Genomic DNA, 20,234 nt, shown 5'->3' with positions numbered 1-20,234 from the left:
GGGTTTGTGTGTGTGTCAGCAGTTTCTTAAGTTGGAGGTGGCAAACTGATGCTTGAAATCAGTTCAGGAAAAGATGGGTGTGTGTGAACAAACTGAAACTTAATAAGGTGGGAGGGACGGTTGTGCAGAGACTCCGGGAAATTGGGCGAGGATATTCAATCTGTTTGGGGCATAGTTGCGCTCCCACTGAAACAGCAGGTGTGCAGGTTGGGGGTATTCTTGGACCTGTCACTTTCCATGGATGTGTGATTGGAGTGGCAAGGAAGGCCCATTGCCAGCTTCACCCTTTCCCGAAGAGAAGAACCTGGTGTCAGTTATTATTATTATTATTATTATTATTATTTATTTATATAGCACCATCAATGTACATGGTGCTGTACAGATTACACAGTAAATAGCAAGACCCTGCCGCATAGGCTTACAATCTAATAAAGTTGTACTAAACAATAAGGAGGGAAAGAGAATGCAAACAGGCACAGGGAAGTGTAAACAGGCACCGGGTAGGGTGAAGCTAAACAGTATAGAGTCAGAACAAACTCAATATTTAAAAGCTATAGGGAAAAGAAAAGTTTTTAGCTGAGTTTTGCATCCAGATTGGATTGCTGCACTGCTCCCTGCATGGGGCTGCCTTTGAAAACAGCCCGGAAACTTGAATGCTATTGTCCAATTGTTATTTGGTGCTCAAAGACTGGAGCATATGACTCTGAACATATTCCATCTGGTATCAACTTTTAAAGCCCTAAATAGCTTAGTACTGGGTTCTCTTAGGAACCTTGTGTTCCCATATAAACCCTTAAGATAAAATGTGGAGGCCCTAGACCCTGTGCCATTTGTCCATGAGATCAGGCAAGTGTGTATAAGAGACAGGGTCTTCTCAGTGGTGGTGTCATGATTTTGGAAATCCCTCCTGGTTGAGATTTGCTGGGTGCCCTCTCCAGCCATCTTTTGATGGTTGATAAAGAGCCTTTTATTCTAACTGGCCTTTACCCCATGATCCACTGCTTTCTCATTTTAAATTCGTTAAGTGTTGGAAGTTTAAGCACTGTTGCCTTTTTGATATTGAAATGCACTGGTTTTAGTGTTTTAAGGGAGAGGGCCTTTTCTGTTGTGCCCCCCCCCCCAATTATGGAACAATCTCCCCAAAGAGGCTCGCCTGGTGCAACGTTGTTATCTTTTTGGCACCGGGTCAAGACTTGTCTCCCAGGCAGTTAACAGCACATGTTGAGTTTTAACTGACCCAGAATAGTTGTTTTAAATGGATGCTATCTAATATTTTATGCTTTTTATGGTTTTGAATTATATATATTGGCTTTAATGTTCCATGTTTTAATCTTTGTACGCCCAGAGAGCTCCAGCTATGGGGCGGTATATAAATGTAAATAATAATAATAATAATAATAATAATAATAATAATAATAATGATGTCTTGTTTTTGAATGGTTGTGTTCGATTTTGCTTCTTTTTTTTACCTTTATTGTTAGCTGCTTTGAGTGTTGTGTTTAATCGAAAAGTGGAATATAACTAAACTAAACTGAACAAATTAAACTGAAGTGCCTGCCGAGGTGTGCCTATGTTAAAAATCTCAAACGTGGAGGTCCCTACTCACAGGAAACTTCAGTAAGTCTAGTGAAATTTCAGTAAGTCTAGTGAAATTTCTTGGACAGGTTCTGCACATCTGCAGTCATGAGTGACTTTTCCTCTGCTCCAGCACAGCAGGACAAGAGGGCAAAGTTTCCAGCAAGGGAACATTTTCCATCCCTGATGTGATATATATGGAAGTATAAAATTAGTTCATTAAGCACTTTTGCGTCTGACCTAATAGGTTATTTCATTTGGTTGAATAAATAATTGCAATTAGATACCTAGCAAAGTTGCACGGTAACAAAGGTTGTATCAGGAAGAATGCTTGAAGCAATTTACAGATTTGCTGATATTCAACAAAGTAATCTCATTGATTGGAAATAACAAACCTCTTCTATGATGTGGGTTCCATGTCAAGTTGACTGAGTGGGTTCAGATAACACAATAACCCATCGTGGTTTAAATAGTCGACGGTTGGTTATTTAACACATCATGAGTTATCGTGTTGTGTGGAGTGAGTTTTTTAACCAATGGTTGGTTATTTGGCCGTAATACCCAATGCAAATAACCAACACTGTGCAGAGATGGCTATTTGAACCATCATTGGTTATCATGTTGTATGGAAGGCACCGTTGGTTATTTTGTCAGTCACAGAGTTGCAAGGCAAGAGTGGTCAAAGCAGTGGCTGCCGCTCTAGTCCAGCCGGCAGGATAGATTTTCTGCAGCAATGGCTGATGGGATACTAGTGGGAAGACTGAGGGCAGAGAGGAAGTGGGGGATGTGTGTGTCAACTTAGCGTGGACTAATAGTCATCTCCGCACTGATCCTAATCCATACCACGGTTGATTATTAAGTTGTATGGGGAGTACCTCCTAGATAAACAACTGTCAAGTTGATTATTACCCCACTGTTGACTATTGTGTTGTCTGAATGCAGCCATGAACTTCGTTTTTGGACAAGACACTCTGCCTGAGACGGAAAAATTAATCTGTACAAAAACAACAACAATAATAATATATTTATTTGTTACCCGCCTCTCCCTCTGGATCGAGGCAGGGTACAACACAAATAAAAACACCACAAAATACATAAAACTAATTCAAATGTTAAACATGGATATTAAACCATGGTTTGATGTTGGTTTAATATCCTGGCTTGTTCCACAGCTGGAAATCAGTTTCCCACAATTCAAATGGAATGGAAACTATGGATAATTGAAGACTTCCTGGGTTTAATCGGGGCTTGGGCAAAAGGAGACGCATACAAGGGGAAAGGCATATCTTGGCTTAATAAGTAAAATTGACCAAATTGGGCCTCTGTCTCCATGCCAAAAGCAGACCCTCAGAAGGGAGGAGTTGCAGTCCTAAATTTTGACACGTAAAGCTTGCGCCCCAGCAAAGCGGGCGGCCCCAATGTCTCCTTCTCAGAGAATAGTTTGCTATTTATTCCTCTTTCTGATCAGGGTAGTTTAAGGGGCTGCCCACATTTCGGCCTGTTTTATATATTATGGGTAATGGAGCAACAGGACCTGCTGTAACTTGATTTTTTTATGAACGCCAGAAGAATTTTCAAACAACGAGGTTTCCAATCAGGGTTGAAGTTGCCAGTTTGGAACGGCTGTTTGTGTGTGAAGTTTTTCTGCTTTCCCTAATGAGGAAGACGGAGAGAGAAGTTTCCAGAGGTTCTTTCATCATCTAGTTAGGATGCCATCCGCCTCCGTAAATTTTTCAGAGTTATAATTGATTGCAATTTTATCCCTTATCCCCCCCCCCGCCCCCCTGTGCTGGCATCCGCCATGATCTCTATGAACACGGATGAAAATAGAAAGTTCTAGCAGAGAGGCCTCCAGTCTCTTTGAATAAGAAAATCCTTCCGTGACTTAATACAGTGTGTTTGCCGATGTTTTGTTTTTCAGCAATCATGAGGACTAGAGAGTTGGTTCGTTTTAGCAGTAAAATATCCTGCTGCACTAAAAAGACCGTGCAGCTGTCTGTTTTCATCCAAAGGCCCTATTCACACAGTCTTACACAATTTCTTTCTCCACGTGGGTTTGCGGGGCCTCCCTTGTGTGAATCTACAACACGCAGGTGCACTTTGCAGCAATTTCCGCACCTCCGCAAAGTTCTGCCACGGTTAAGGAAATTTCTTCAAAACCTGCTCGAGTACAGCTGGTTTATCTGGCACTGGATGGTGGGCAGGCGAGTTAGCAGTGAAGGCTGTGAGAAGGAAAAACTGGTGGCAAAAATGACACCTCAATTAGAAACAATGAGCCACTGTCCCTTCCTTTTTCCTTCCTTTTTAACCCCCCCACCCTGACATAACCTTTAAATAGGTTTTGCCTTTATTTAATGCGCTTCTTGTCTTCAGCAGACCGGCTTTGGTACTCTGCTTGCTGCTGAGAGCTCCTGCCCTTTGCCATATACAGTGCATCGCTTGGGACTTATTTTTAGTGACTTCATTCGTTGCTCCAGCAACCAAGCAAACTGTTGTTTTATCGGCAGCCAAAAATCCTTAGTCAAACTTCCCGCATTCCTGCTTTCCATCATCACCATTAACGCTTTCAGGGACATCATCTATGGAAATGATAATTTAATCTTTTCCGGAGTACCGTAGACGCAGGTCTTGTATGCTGTCGGGGGTGGGTGGGTTTGTTCCGGAGGTACAAGCGTCCCAAGAGAACAGGATGCTTTAAACTTAAAGAAATGAAACAAATCCACATTGAAAAAAATCTTTCAATGTGGATTTTTAAAATGGGCTTGGTTCAAAAGCTTGCAGATGACCGGGAACTGCTATCGCTGCTCTTGTGTGTATTTTGGAGAAAAATCTCCAAAGATGCTTGTGTGGTGTAGTGGTGAGAGTGTTGGACTAGGACTCAGCTGGTCTGGGTTCTACTCCCCACTTGGCCATGAAGCTCACTGTGGCCCCGTTCAGAAGACACCTTAAACCACGGCTTTAACCATGGTGAATAAAACAATGGTTAAGCCATGGTTTAAGCTCTCTTGTTCATGCACTGGTTATTTCACGGTTGGACTACTGCAACCTTCTTCTCTCTGGCCTTCCTTCCTCTCACATCAGTCCGTTGGTTTCTGTTCACCACTCTGCCGCAAAGATCATCTTCTTGGCTCGCCATGTTACTCCGCTTCTGAAATCTCTTCATTGGTTTCCAATTCACTTCAGAATCCACTATAAACTTCTCCTGTTAACCTTCAAAGCTTTTCACGGTCTAGCTCCTTCCTATCTCTCCTCTCTCATCTCACACTATTGCCCCGCTCGTGCTCTTCGCTCCTCTGATGCCATGTTTCTCGCCTGCCCAAGGGCCTCTACTTCCCTTGCTCGGCTCCGTCCATTTTCTTCTGCTGCCCCTTACGCCTGGAACGCTCTTCCAGAACATTTGAGAACTACAAGTTCAATCGCAGCTTTTAAAGCTCAACTAAAAACTTTTCTTTTTCCTAAAGCTTTTAAAACTTGATGTTGTGCAGACTTTATACTGTTAGTTTTACCCTACCCTGTGCCTGCTTACCCTACCCTGTGCCTGTTTGCATTCTCTTCCCCTCCTTATTGTTTTACTATGATTTTATTAGATTGTAAGCCTATGCGGCAGAGTCTTGCTATTTACTGTTTTACTCTGTACAGCACCATGTACATTGATGGTGCTATATAAATAAATAAATAAATAAATAAATAAATAATAATAATAATAATAATAATAATAATAATAATATCTTGTGAATGGGCCCTGAGTGACTTTGGGCCAGTCATTGCCTCTAGTCCTGATCTCTGGAGCAAGAGAAAACCGGCCTTCTTCATGACAGCTCTTGATTCCCATGTCCCTCAACAGTTCTTCATAGGATTTGGTTTCCAAACCCCTCATCATCCTAGTCTGTCTCTTCTGGATGTGCTTCCGTTTGTTAATGTCCTTCCTAAAATGTGGTGCCCAGAACTTTGTCAGCCAAGGCACCTGAGGGTAGTCTAGGCACTGTGCTTCTACGAATGCATTCTTAGATGTAATATATTTTAGTAGTTTTCTTTTTTTAAAAGGAAAATAACAAATATGTGAATTCGTGCGTATATACAACAGCTTCAAAGCAGACATGGGATTATTTATTTATTTATTAAATTTATATACCGCCCCATAGCCAAAGCTCTCTGGGTGAGCATTAAAAAGTATACAAATTTAAAACCATCAAAAATATAAAAACAGTGTAAAACAGTATCCATTTTAAACGACGACAGTTCTGGGGTCCATTGAAAAACAAGCAAACTTTGCATATGTTGTTAAATGCTGTTAAATGCCTGGAAGAAGAGAAAGGTCTTGACCTGGCGCCGAAAAGATAACAATGTTGGCACCAGGCGAGCCTCATCGGGGAGTTCATTCCATAATTGGGGGGCCACCACTGAAAAGGCCTTCTCCCTTGTTGCCATCCTCCGAGCTACCCTCGGAGTAGGCACTCGGAGGAGGACCTTAGATGTAGAGTGCAGTGTATAGGTAGGTTCATGTCGGGAGAGGCATTCCATCAGGTATTGTGGTCCCAAGCCATGTAAGGCTTTATAGGTTAAAACCAGCACCTTGAATTGGGCTCAGGAACGTATAGGCAGCCAATGCAAGCGGGCCAGAATCATTATATAATTTTATTTATCTGCCTCCTATATCTTGCAAAACTTAAAGAAACATTTTGTATGAAGCATGTATTCCAAAAGACAACAAACTGATTCCACCAAGAAAATATTTTACTCTTTCCCTTCTTACTCAATACCTTACCAGACGTGTCCATTTCATCATAAACAGAACTTTCCATTCATTATTTACTCTGTCAGGTATGTTTTCTCTTTCTACTACCACTTTCTAACCACATCAGTTTTTGCAACTGGCCAGTATTACATGTATTACAAGTTCATGAAGCTCTGCAGCTACGATACCTCTTTATGCAACCTAAAAAATAAACTGAATTAGTGGGCTGGCAATTGATGATGTTTCAGAGTTTCTTTCTTTCTTTCTTTCTTTCTTTCTTTCTTTCTTTCTTTCTTTCTCAAAAGGTAAATGGCTTGGAATTTCATATTGCTTTCCAGGAATTAGAAGTTCCAGCTATCAGATGCTTACAGATGAACCACTAATGGATCTTAAGTAGCCACCCCTGTGTTATCTGTTCAAAACATTTGGCAGAGTGAAACTGAAAACAGCAGAGTAGTAGAAACAGGACAGCATATAGCTCTTGTTGACTTTAATGAACTCTGCATTTAAAATTAGCTGTTGGAGAATTCCCCCATTGCTGCCGTTTTTAGTTTTAGCTTGTGAGAGAATGACCCTGTTCAGACAACATGCTCAGCTATGGTGGTTAAGCATTTTGAGCTAAAGATTATGGCTTAGTGTGGCATGTGAGCCATTTTTAACCATGGTGGCTACATAACTACGGTTTAAACAAAGGTATAACAAATGTAAATGAATTTGAGGGAATTTGGAAACAGTTCCTAGAATATGTATTATCTAAGGGGAGTGGAAAACCACCACCAGAAGAAATAACGAGATTCTGGAAGCAGGAATAGATCCCGAAGGGTGGAGGGGTACACTTATGTTATGTGATCATGTTAAAATGATAAATTATAAATGTTAAAATGTAAGCAATTTATGTAATGATTTATTTGTTTTAATTTAGTATTATGTTGTATTTTAAGTTGTGAAATCAATAAAAAATTATATATATATATATATATATATATATATATATATATATATATAAAACACTTTCACTAACCGTTTGCTGCAAAAGGGTTAGTGGCTTAACCATGGCTTAGCATGTTGTCTGAACAGGCCCAATATCTTTTGAAGCAATTCCCACGATCACTTTTGGGCAGATTTACTGCCCCTTAACCTTATTCAACCACCCCCTTTGAGTCACCATTAGGGCAGTGTAAATATAGCACAGACTTTCTCCGTTGTTCCAGAGCATAAGTCCAGTACATGTTGGCAAACAAGAGAACACTGTCTGGAAAAAAACAACTGTAATATCCTGACAGTAGCAGCAGTGACAATCTTTTATATATAGGGGAAATTTCAGTACACCCCAGTTAGTAAAGATTCATGCAGGCTCCTAAAAATGGATGTATTGGACTCTCCTGCGTTTTTGTTCTTATTAACAGTTTATTAAAGACTGAATGTGAAAGAATGTAAATGCAATACATAGCTGAAATTCAAGCATCCGTACAAGTAACATTAGAAATGAAACCTCTGTTCTCCCTTAGGATTTTTAAGACATTTCCGGTTACCTAACCATGGTTAGCTTTAAATCAAAGTTTGAAGCCATGGTTAGAGAAGGGCCTGGTCAAAGGTCAACAAGGTATGTGTTAATATACGCAGATATGCAGATATAATGCTTAATTCCGACAAGGGAAGAGAAGTGGGAAAACTGTATTTTGGGGAAGGAATGTGAGTCCACAAGACTCTTCTGATCTTGTGACGATGATTAGAAGAACAGGAACATAATGTGTCTGGACTGGACCATAATCCACGTGAAATATGAACTCTCTTTCTCTTTCTTACAAAATGTTGCTTTCATATATTACAGGGCTTTACTAGAAGGAGAGAACAGTCAGTGGATTCTTATGTGGGATGAAGAGCATGGAAGGAAATTACCGCAAGGTATGAGTTGCTGGCCTGCACTTGTGCATTTAACAGCAGCGACAGAGAGCACCATGTCAGCACCACGGCTAGCCTTGTTTCAGATTATATTATATACAATTAACATATGGTATAGAGAAAGGGGGTGTAGATCCCTCCCCTCTTTCATAGCACTAGAACAGTCTTCCCCAACTTGGAGGCCTCCAGATGTGTTGGATTACAACTCCCATCATCCCCGAGCCAGCACACTCTTTCAGTTTCCTTTTTTAAAATATATATATATATATATATGTTACTGTCTTATAAATCTTTATGCTGCTGCTAGGTTTTATCTTAGGGTGACCATATGGAAAGGAAGACAGGGCTCCTGTATCTTTAACTGTTGTATAGAAAATGGAATTTCACATTTGTATGCATGCAGCGCCTGGTGAAATTCCCTGTTCATCACAACAGTTAAAGTTGCAGGAGCTATACTAGAGTGACCAGATTTAAAAGAGGGCAGGGCTCCTGCAGCTTTAACTGTTGTGATGAAGAGGGAATTTCACCAGGTGCTGCATCCATGCAAATGACCCCTGCTGAAATTCCCTTTTCTGTGCAACTGTTAAAGATACAGGAGCCCTGTCCTCCTTTCCATATGGTCACCCTAACTTCTTTGCACAGTGCCTAACTCATTTAATGGCATTTGGTGCTGTGACACACGGCTTAGAGGGCTTTTAAAGGAAAGTAGACAAATTCATGGAAGATGGATCAATCAGTGGGCACCGACCATGAGTGCTAAATGGAACTTCTGTGCTTAAAGGTCACTAAAATCCCAGTTACTGGCAATCAACAGCAGGAAAGTGCTTTTGCTTTCAAGCCCTGCTTGTAATGCCAGCATCAAGCTTAGGCATAGTCAGATACCTAGGGATCACACCCTTGGAGGGTCTCACTGGAGTTCTTCTTCCTTTCTACCATTGCCACCTGCTTGTTCATCTTCCTCTTGCCCCAGACATCAGTGGCAGAGGGGGCTCTGTACTGGGGGCAGAGGGGGCTGTGACCCCCTGCCTGTCCCCCCACCCCCTTGTGGCAGAAAGATCCCTCTGCAATCTGGTACATTTGCTCCAAGTGCCACACGTGGTCTTCCCCTGTCCTCCTCCAGCAATTGCCACCCTGACTTCCTCTCCACCAGCCCCAATGGGCACCAGCCGCCACTGATCAGTCACTGATGCCACCGCCTGCTTGCGCACTGGCTCTCTGCCTGCCAAGGAAACAAGTGGTAGCAATGGCAAGAAAGACGAAGAGCATTAGGAACTGGTAGCAATGCTGGTGAGAAGGGAGGGGGGCATTGAGGGTGTCTTGCCCAAAGGCCCCCGAAGACCCAGAGCTGCCGCCTCCGGCTTGACTGTTTCCTGACTGCATCTGGCTGGCCATCGCTAGGAGCAGGATGCTGAATAGGCCTCGCCCTTGTTTTGATCTATTTTTACAATTCTGCCAATGGGGCGAAATGGAAATTCTAGGGGCCATGTCCTGTTTGTTTCTTAAATGGCTTTGCTGCCGTCTCTTTGAGTTGCGCCTAATTGCCGTAATGTCTGAACAAAAGATTCCTGAATCCCTAAGGGCTGTGTGCATTCCTTGGACTGCGTGACGCAGATCTCAGAGGATGATGAGGGTCGTGATCAGTTCCCTCAGGCGGGATGTGTGTATGTCAGGGGCTCAGAATCTGAGGCTGGACACGGCCCTGGTGAGTTGCTGGGGATGTTTTGTGATCAAAACATGGAGCCCTCTTCAGGTGCAGAAGGGAATGGGTGCAACATCAGTGCTTGCTATTGGATGGTAGTATGAAGCCGCTGGGTTGGGCTAGGCTGGTGCTAAATGCAAGGGGTCTGGTCTTCTGGATTTGTCTGGTCAGCAAAACAGTACTTTCTGCCTGCTGCAGTTCAGGTTCTTGATGCCCCAGATTTTCCAGCTCTAGAAATGGATTTTGGGGAGCTGGACTTGAGAAAACAGCCTCCAAGACAGGGCTAGGAAGCTCTCTTCAGCCTGAGGGCCAGATTTCATTTTGAAGGGCTTCTCGGGGGCTGCTTTCCAGTGGTGGGTGGGCCCAAAAACGTTAAAAAGCCCTAAAATCCAATTGTTAGAAGCTTGTAGAAGGAAGCATGTTTACTCAGAAGTAAGCATGCGGAGCACATCTACTCACATGTAAGTCAGGCAAGCCTTTGCAGGACATGGCTCAGGAAATAAAAGCAAGGCTGCATCACTCAGTAGCATTTTCAAATAGCGTTTCTAATCAGAAGTAAGGATGAGCATTATGACTACGCAGAAGTAAGCAGGACAAGCCTCCACAGGACAAGGCTCAGAAGGAAGGAGGACTGAATCATTCGGCAGCTCTCTTCCCTGGCTCTGCTTTCTCTGTCCCGCAAAGAAAAGCTCTTGTCTCCAACCTTTGTTGCTGGAACTCCACCCTTAACCTCTCCTCTCTCTCTTCCTCAGAACCTCTTCTCAAAACCCAAGTTTCCCATTAAGTGCTTGCTATTGAGTGATAAGTGCTTTCCCCTGCTAAGGGAGCCTTTTTCAGTGCTAAGCAAGGAAACACACTTGTCTCTGATCAGATGCTGACTAGAGTTAAGAGCTTCTCCCTCTGTGGCAGAGAAGGTGGGACCAGGGGAATTGTGTATGGTCTCAATTGGGTTATGTTAGGGTGACCATATGAAAAGGAGGACAGGGCTCCTGTATCTTTAACAGTTGTATTGAAAAGGAAATTTCAGCAGGTGTCATTTGTATATATGGGGAACCTGGTGAAATTTCCTCTTCATCACAACAGTTAAAGCTGCAGGTGCCCTGCCCTCTTTTAAATCTGGTCACTCTAGTATAGCTCCTGCAGCTTTAACTGCTGTGATGAAGAGGGAATTTCACCAGGTGTTGTGTGCATACAAATGACACCTGCTGAAATTCCCTTTTCAATACAACTGTTAAAGATACAGGAGCCCTGTCCTCCTTTTCATATAGTCACCCTACAGTATGTGCTACCTCTACTTGACAACAGCAGCAGTTTAAAATACCTCATCATTGCCATCATTTGTTCATGCATGCCCTAAACACCAAAATGTTGGGAATTAGAGCAATCATTGAACAGTACATGGTTGCACCTATTCCCATCCCTGAGAATCCCTACTTTCAATCTGTAAAAAGCTCAAGTTACTAGTTCTTATGTTTGTGAAGATATGTTTAATGTGTGTAGGCAATGCTTGGTGAAGTCTCAGAAGAAGAAGAAAAAGGAGTTGCCTGTATAACATTTACCGTGGTCAGAGGGCGGGGCTTAGTGCCTTCAGTACAGCTCCATGCCCATATATGTAGATTGGCGAACTACAACGTAACATCAAAATGATAGATCCCTGCCCTGAGGAGCTTACAATCTCCATTTTGATAGAGAGGGAAACAGCAGTTGGAGGGGAGGATGATAAGGGTACGGACAGCCTTTAAAGGATATTCACAAATGCAGCCACAAGGAATCCTTTGTCAGCCAAGGAATTCATGGAAAAGTTGTGTTTTGAGGAGAGGTTCTGAGGAAGAGGGCCCTGGTTTTCCCTGATGGACTTCACAGCCTCAGCTGACTCTGAAAGGAATGGGAATTAGAATTAGCACTTGGTAGCACATAATACCATGGCTTCATAGCAAATTGCTATTGATAATTATGAACTGGGTATTTGTCATGGAATTCCATTACCCTGCACGTGTACAAATATTGTTTGCTTGTGTCTCTGCAGGTGCAAATCTCGTTTACTTTGGGAGTCAATGAATGAAGGGCCTTTTAACAAAGTGTATAGAAATTGAACCTCCCAAGATTATACAGTTGTTCATATTTGTCATCTGTGTTCTGTGGAGACACACAAGAATGAATGAGTTTGACTGCAAAACAGCATCTATTTTTCATAGATATGTTAATACTACGATTAGATTTAAGCCTATTGTGTGTTGCTGTATTTGAACATTACTTAAGTATATTATGGTAAGAGCCCTGATTTTCATTTGTTTTATCTTCTGGCAGGTGTCCGGAACATGCTTTATGAGTACAGCAACCGCCACTCGGCTTATCAACAGGAGAAAGGAAAGAGAACTTTTCCTGCAATCCAAAATGTTGACACAAGATATAAATCCCCTGTAACAAATATTAGAAGCTCTGCCGCTTATTTATCAAGGACAAAAACTGCCGGGATGCAGGCAGCTGCTCCTGGGAAAACATTAAGGAGGGATGCTTTTAGGCCTTCTGCAGCGACCAAAAAAGACGGGACTTGTGAGAGAACCCTGACGAAACAGAGGGAGATTCGAACCCTGTCTCCACCTTATCTTATTAGTCGAGGCAGTGAAGTTCTACAAAGAACATTTCCTGAACGAAAGAGAGGTGAAACTGTGTATTTTTCGAAAGAATCAACAACTGGCCAGAAACGCACGGCAAGTCCAAGTATTTCTGAAAATGTGAGAACAAAAGTGGGTATTTCTACATTTCCATCTTACAGCCGGATCTCCAGTTCTAAAGAAACTAAACATGAGACAACCACGGAAGGTACTCATACTAGAGTGAATGAACAAATCAAAGACAGTAAGCCAAGGAAAGAGGGGAACACTACTTTCCTAGAAACCTCTGCTGTTGAGAAGATTAGTGAGAAATTGGCCGGAGCAGACAGAAATGTTAACTTTCAAAAGAAGACTGAAATTAAAGGCATGGATGGAAAAAAGCACATGATGGAAGAATTTAAAGATAACAGAAAGGAAGACAGGTTTATGAGTGATAAAACACCCAAGGAAGGAAGTTATGTAAGATTGGAAGAACGGATTAGAATGGATACACCAGGAAAAAATCTTCCAGCAGATGTAAAGTTCGGGGAAAGTCATTCTTTTCAAAGAGGGGTAAATGTGAGCATGGCAAGACAGAGCAAAGAATCATCTGAGATCCCCGCCCGTTCAGAAGTGCATACTCATGGCCAAGTATCGAAGAACAATAATGTAGAAATAACATTACAAGACTTGAAACCTTTTGCTGGAAAACAGAAGAATGAAACTGCATCTAAACTCACCAGAGAACCTAATCAAGATGAAGTAAATGAAGAAGAAAGTGCTAAAGTGGGTAGTTTTCTTACAGAAAGTATAGCAGAAAACATAGTTTCTGACATTCTTAAAGGTTTTGTGCAGAAATCGTCTGATGCAAAACCTCCCCCTGATACCAAAGCCTCCATCTTTGAAAAGAAAGACATTTCTGAGGATGGAAAATTGAAGACGGAGATCATTATACAGTCCACAATGGAAGATGAATTGAATGTTTCTGATGAGTTTGATCTTGGAAGTGTCTTAAAGAAAGACGTTAAAAAGGTGCTGGAAGAGAGCAAAGGAGCCGTAGCTAAAGATGTAATAGAAGATATCATTAAAGCTGGGGTGAAAGGAATGGAAGGCAAAGGAAAAAGGACAGTTCAAGTTGAGATAGTTGAGGAGCCTCTAGGAACTACAGCTGATGAAAGAATGGAATTTTCAACGCCGTTTGAAGTAGAGGAAGCAGAAGATACATTGCCCGGTATGTCAGGACATCGATACTATGGTGATGAAGAGAAAGCTACCACAAGTGCTGCCGTTGACCTTAAACAAAAACAACCTAGTGTGATTGTGTCTCATGTGGAAGAAGTACCTGAGGGGGATGATGTAGTAGATGAAGAAAAGTACTTTGTGTCTACTCCAGATGAATACCCCTTGGGTCATGAGCAAGATGAAGGCTCCCTCTATGGTCAAATCCACATTGAAGAAGAATCAACAGTAAAGTATTCCTGGCAAGATGAATTTCTGCAGGGATCTCAAACACGGATAAATGAAAGTATGGGTTCACCAGAGCTGATTTATGATGTAATGGGGGGTGAGGCAAGTGCTTTTACTTCAAAGGAGGATGCACCACAGGAACAGGTGGCACATGCTGAATCCATTGTTATTGAGAAAGAGATAAAAATCCCACCTGAATTTCATGAGTCAATAAAGGGTCTCTTTTCTCAGGAGTCAAAGGATCCTAAACATCAGTTGAAGGAAGCATTAGAAAAGCTGGAAGACACTCTCCCAGAAAGTGTAAAACAGGAACTCTCTGCATTAACAAAAGAGAGCCAGGGTGATTCAAGTAGCTTGGAAGTGGATATTAAAAAGGTGGAGAACACCAAAAAAGGTGGTTTGGTTACTATAGTGGCAGAACTCAACCTGTCCCAGACCCTTGACTCTGACCAGTTCAGCACGGAATTTCTTGGCAAAGGTGTGGCTGACGAGATAAAGTTGCCCACACAGTCACAGAGTGAAGGTGGTTTTGTTGAATACTGGAAGCAAGAGTCAGAAAGCAGTGGTGACGGTAGAAATAAAATTGGAATAGATGTTTCTTCCACACCTTGGACTATAGAAGAGGTTTCTAGCTCAGGCAAACTGAGCAGCAGCGATGGGATGGAATATCTCTCCAATGAACAAGTTAGCCATCAAGGCCCAGGTTTCAAAAGTGTGGAAGCTAATAGCAGAGAATATGAATACCCTTTACAAGGGTCGTTCGATAGTAACAGACATATACGGCAAATTGTAGTCGGGCCAACAGAAATTCGCAGAACCGAGCACGTCCTTTATGAAGGTCCTATCTCTGAAACTCTGGACTTCGGGTCAGGAGCATCAGCAGACATTAGTCAATCCATAAAGGAATTCAATCTCGGGCCTGAAGAAATTCAGACCACGGAAAAAATAATTTATAGAGGGCCTGTTCATAAAACTGTGGAACTGAGTGGTTCTGAAAGTCCTGTTCAGGCACAGTTGTCAACTGATATTAGGTCCTCTAAACACATCACACTGGGTTCAAACCAAATTGTTGAAGAATTTGTTTTTGAGGGGCCAGCTTCGGACTTATCCTCAATTAATAACCGTGAGGGTCTTTTGCAGATGAAAGGGCCAGCAGAAACCAGCAGATCGATAAGGCACATTCAAATAGATCCAAAAGAAATCCACACTGAACAAGTTGTATATGAAGGGCCCATTTCTGGATTTATGGAGTCCAGCAGCGCTGGAGACCATATTCTGACTGAAGAGTCTTTAAGCCATATTAGGCTAGGACAGAAAGACACCCAACTATCTGACCGAGTTGTATATGAAGAATCTTCTCACAAGACAATCGGACCTGATCTTTGCATGGAAGGGTTGCCAGATACTAATACTACTATCAGGCACATTAAGTTAAGTCCAAAGGAATTTGTAACTGAGCAGATTGTTTTTACAGGGCCCACTTCAAAACAGCACCTGGAGTTTGGTGAACCAGGACAGATTTTCTCTTCTGAAGGGTCAATAAGGCACATTAAATTAGGGCAGAAGGACGTTCGGAGTAGCGAGCAGGTCGTGTACCAAGGTTCTGTTTCGGAATCTTCAGGAGTCAGTTCCTCAGGGGAAGACGTTTTGGAAGAAGGCGGTCTCACAGAGATCAGTAGATCAATGCGGCACGTCCGGCTGAGCCCCAGTGAAACTGCTACCGAGGAGATTGTATTCCATGGCCCTGTTTCCGAAACGTTCAGTTTGGGCACTGCAGATCTTTCTCCGACAGATGGGCCCTCGGAAAACAGCAAATCTGTTGGCCATATAAAGATAGGAGCTAAGGAAGCATCCTTTACCTTTCAGATGGATGTAACCAACGTGGCAGGGGGAGCACAAGAAGCTACCATTTTCGTACCGAACAGAAAAGGAGCAGATAACTATCAGTTGGAGGGCACCGTGAAGGAAGGCCAGAAAGACATTGGGAGTGAACAAAGATCAGAGACGTCGACGTTTAATAAAACTGTTCAACTGCAGAGGATGGTAGACCAAAGATCGGTGATTTCGGACGAGAAGAAAATTGCCCTTCTGTACTTGAATGAGAATGAAGGGGAAGAGGAAGATGATGGACCTTGGTTCTAAAAAAAATAAGATTTTCAAGTTTTTTTCTTCTTTTTAATTTAAGCGCTTAAATGCCATTTATATAAAGTTGTCTTTAAAAAAAAAGCAGGGTCACTATTACACTTTAGCCATTAACAATGAACTCATGGCTTTGAATTAAAAAAAAAACTTATACAGCAGTATTATTATTTTTAAGCAGAACATCTTCAGTGCACATGTGTTCACTGGTTAAACTATGACATTAGTTTACTTTTAGCTAATGCGGTGGAGTCTGAAAGGTTGTCCTTTTAAAAAAAAATGTTTCCCTTTCTTGGTTTGAGAGAGCATTTGAGCATGCCATTTAAGTTTAGAAATATCAGTCGCCATAGCAGATTGAAGAAGCCGGTTATGAGAATACCATCAAAAACCTACTAACTTACTTGGGACTGGTTTGGATTAAATGTGTTGCAGCCTACGGCACGCTGACGGGCTGTTTTAATTTTCAGGTACTCTAATAGAACAGATTGTACTTATTTTTGAGATAACTCATGATTGCAAGTTATGCAGAGATAGTTCTAAAAGATAGGTGGCACAAATAAGTTAACAGTGTTGTCAGGTGCTCCAAGCAACATCCCTGTGTCAAGGCCCTGTGTTCAGAAGGCAATGACCCCAAGGAACGCAGGAGGCTGCCTTGAATAGAGTCAGACCGTGGGGACAGCTAGCTCAGCGTGGTCTGCACTGACTGGCAGTGGATCTCCAGGGTTTCAAGACAGCTGCCTTTCCCAGCCATATTGCAGGGATTGAACCTGAAATCTTTTGCACGCAAAGCAAAAGTTCCACTGCTAAGCTACAGCCAGTGGCGGCTGGTACCCATTGGGGCGGGTGAGGAAGAGAACAAGGCAGATGCTAAATTCTCTACTGCCAGAGGAGGATAGGAAATGATGCATGGTGCTCAGAAGCTGACCGCCGTTCATCGGAGCAAATGTACCTGGCTGGGGGCTGGGATCTCTCTGCCCAAAGTGGGTGGGGGACGGACACCACCAAATATAGAGTTGCCTCTGGCTACAGCCCTTCAAACAAAATGAATGCCAGATAAGCGAGAGGGAGAGAAAGCTTGGTGAGTTGATAGATGTGAAATACCTTATTTTACACACACACACACACACACACACACACACACACACACACACACACACCACTAAAATGGGAAGTATATTAGGACCTTTATGCACTTCCACAGAAATAGAGTTAAAGTACACACACAAATGGAACCCATAAGAGCAGCAAATAAACATGAATGGTTACAGAAACTGCACCCCCAAATGTGAATGTTTTCTTATAAATTTCTCATTGCATTAATACGTAAGGAAGTTGTAAGAGGCATTCACAATTTAAGCATGCTCAGCTACGTGGCTTAGAATTTGTTTGGGGAGAAAAGAGAAAATCCAGCACAAAACTATAGCATTGCTTGTAAATGAAGAACAAGTCCTGTTGGATCAGACTAACAGACCATCCTCTTTCTAATCAGACGCTTCTAGGAATCCCACAGGTATGGGATGAAGGCAATAGTGCTTTCCCCCATTGCCTGCAGAAGCTGGTTATCAGTGGCATGCTGATTCTGACCTAGTCTCTGAATTTGTCTGCCTTGCTTTTTAAATTCTTCTAAGCAAGTGAAGAGGTGACTGTTTAGGAGATATTGAACACACCAAGGAAGGAGCCAGGCTCACAAAACAAGGCTGACTTATAGAATGCAAGGTCAAACAAAACTGGAGAACATCCAAAATAACTTGGGGGGAATCCACACGTCGTACTGAGGCCACTTCCATGCGGCCCCAGTGCACCCTGAAAACAACTGTGTAGCTTGCCTGTAAAAGAGATGAGGAAGAGGCGTCCTTGCTGGCGCCGCTGGTGCCACCCACCTTGCCGGTCGGCGAGGAGAGCTCAGCGGAAGAAGGCGGGGTGGAGAGCGGAAGAAGCTCTCCACCCCGCCTTCTGCCGAGCTCTCCGAGCCAGCCGGCGAGGAGGGAGGTGGGTGGCGGCGGCAAGGACGCCTCTTCCTCGTCTCTTTTACAGGCAAGCTACACAGTTGTTTTCGGGGTGCACTGGGACCGCATGGAAGCGGCCTCAGTACGATGTGTGGATTCCCCCTTGGTTGGAAAAAAGAGGCAAAGCCACAAGATATAAAAAATACATTGTTTTATTTATAGCTCTAGGGCTACTTGGAGGCATAAAACATCTATATGGTTGCCTTATAGGGTGGTATGCTGTCCTACTTTACAGAAGACGGCCCTCTATTTGAAAGGCTGTCAGAAGACAGTCCTCTGTTTGAAGGCATCTTTTTAGATGGGCTGTCCAGTTCAAATCCGTCTTAAAGATAAAGAATGCGCTCACACAGGGGAAAATAGCATTTGCTTACCGTTGCTTCTCTACACGTTTGCCCCTCATTACTTCCTCTTTTGAAAGAAGAAGTAAGCAACGTGCACATGCCCCATTCAGTGGGCCGTTTTGTTCCCGTTGCTTCTCCTGCACACAGCAAAAGATTGCAGCAAGTTCCATCTTTAAAAATAAGTCAGACTTGGGTGTGTTTTTGCTGCGCGAAGAAGGCTAGAAAGAGTGGGAGGCAGATGTCGTGAGAGGGACCCACGGAATTCTGTGAGTGCCCAGTAACAAGTGTGCAATAGAACACTCATCTGATGGAGCTAAAAGAACATTGCCCATCCAGAGTTAACACCTGGACAGCAGGCACACAGCCTACCTTATCACCGTCCTCCCCACAGAGTTGAGGTGTACGAAATTACAGCCGTTATTTCTAAATTTGCATCTACACATAGGAATTCGCACATGCAAATTGTACGCAGATCTGTCTCATTTTGTTTTTACTTTATAGATGAAATAATACCATTGGTCTTTCTAGCTGGACATGCACTTTCTTACGGATTGAAACTTCTAATGGAGGCAGTGGAGGCTGGTGACTCTGGTTTTGGTGGGGCTGTGCATCCATTCTGGGTTTCAGTTAGAACCAGCCAGAACTCTAAAGGAGCTATCCAAGGTGCTGGACCCCAGCCCAAAATAGGTTGAACACCTTGCATAGCTCCTTTAGAGTTTTGGCTGGTTCTGAGTAAAACCCAGAAAGGATGCACAGCTCCACGAAAGTTGGAGTCACCAGCCTCAACTGGATGTAGGCATATTTCATTATAGATTTTCTACACCTATAGCTGAAAATGCTTTCATATAGCTCTATTACTACAAGCTGGCATTTACTTGATGTGCAGGTTTGGTTTTGTTGGGAGAGAATACAACTCACTAGGGACTAGCCCGTCTTTATATGTATAAGAATATATGCTAATCTGTTTTATTTAAAAATTGTGTTTTAATAGCACGGTGCTAGAAAGATTAATAACATTGCTTCAGGCAATGGCACTAACAGGCAGAGTTTATTCAAACATATTTTTTTCTTTAATTGAAGATGAACAGTGTGGCGTTTTGGCGGGAAATATTTTATTCAATATATATGCCTGAGGTAATTTACCTCAAACATGGGGCACTTCTTAGTAAATAGAATATTCTATTCTTAGTGCTGCAACCCTAAGCACATTTTGAAAGCAAATTCCATTTCAAGTGAGGCTTTCTTCCAAGGAAATACTTTTAGTATGTGTAGTATAATTAGTTTAATAAGAAAGGCCCTGATCCAGCTGAGATTAGGCAGCACTACTTGGCAACGGGAGCTGAGTCAACTGCAACTACTGGATTGGGGCCATAGTCTTGAAGTATGCAATATCCATGCAAGCAGAATGGAGGGAATTCATTCGAATTCCAGGGTGAAAGCTGCAAATCTACAAACTAGAGATTGCTACAGTAGGTGTTTTCAAAGGCTGTAGACATGTTGAAACTGGGTGGATTAAGGCCAGGTAGGATTCTGTAGACTGTTTTTGTCCTGGTTAGATATAGTGCAGTGTGTGTTTCTGTAATGGTTTTTTTAAAAAAGCTGTTGTGACTTTGCACTTCTGTTAACTATTAAAACATTGAAAATGAATGCCTCTGTCTCTCTCTCTTGTTAGAAATGTCATCATTTCTCTCTTTTTAAAAAGAAAATTTCATAAAAGGATCAATTACGGAACAAGGTTTATTCCCAGGTTTATCAGTGGAAACTGGCTTCAATTTC

At 42.5% G+C, this 20,234-nt stretch overlaps 1 protein-coding gene across 1 annotated transcript in view; it reads left to right on the top strand.

The window, feature by feature from the left end:
- Positions 1 to 16,272, top strand: part of SYNM (synemin) — a 31,801-nt gene extending 15,529 nt beyond the window's left edge. The window contains exons 3-4 of the mRNA XM_063142158.1: positions 8,142 to 8,215; positions 12,219 to 16,272. Of these exons, the coding sequence (XP_062998228.1) occupies positions 8,142 to 8,215; positions 12,219 to 16,114 (3,970 nt within the window). The 3' untranslated portion in view covers positions 16,115 to 16,272. The remainder of the gene's footprint in view (positions 1 to 8,141; positions 8,216 to 12,218) is intronic.
- Positions 16,273 to 20,234: the final 3,962 nt, after the last annotated feature.

This window comes from Elgaria multicarinata, chromosome 16, assembly GCF_023053635.1.
Source record: "Elgaria multicarinata webbii isolate HBS135686 ecotype San Diego chromosome 16, rElgMul1.1.pri, whole genome shotgun sequence".
Lineage (NCBI taxonomy): Eukaryota > Metazoa > Chordata > Lepidosauria > Squamata > Anguidae > Elgaria > Elgaria multicarinata.
This window is presented reverse-complemented; position numbering and strand designations above follow the sequence as displayed.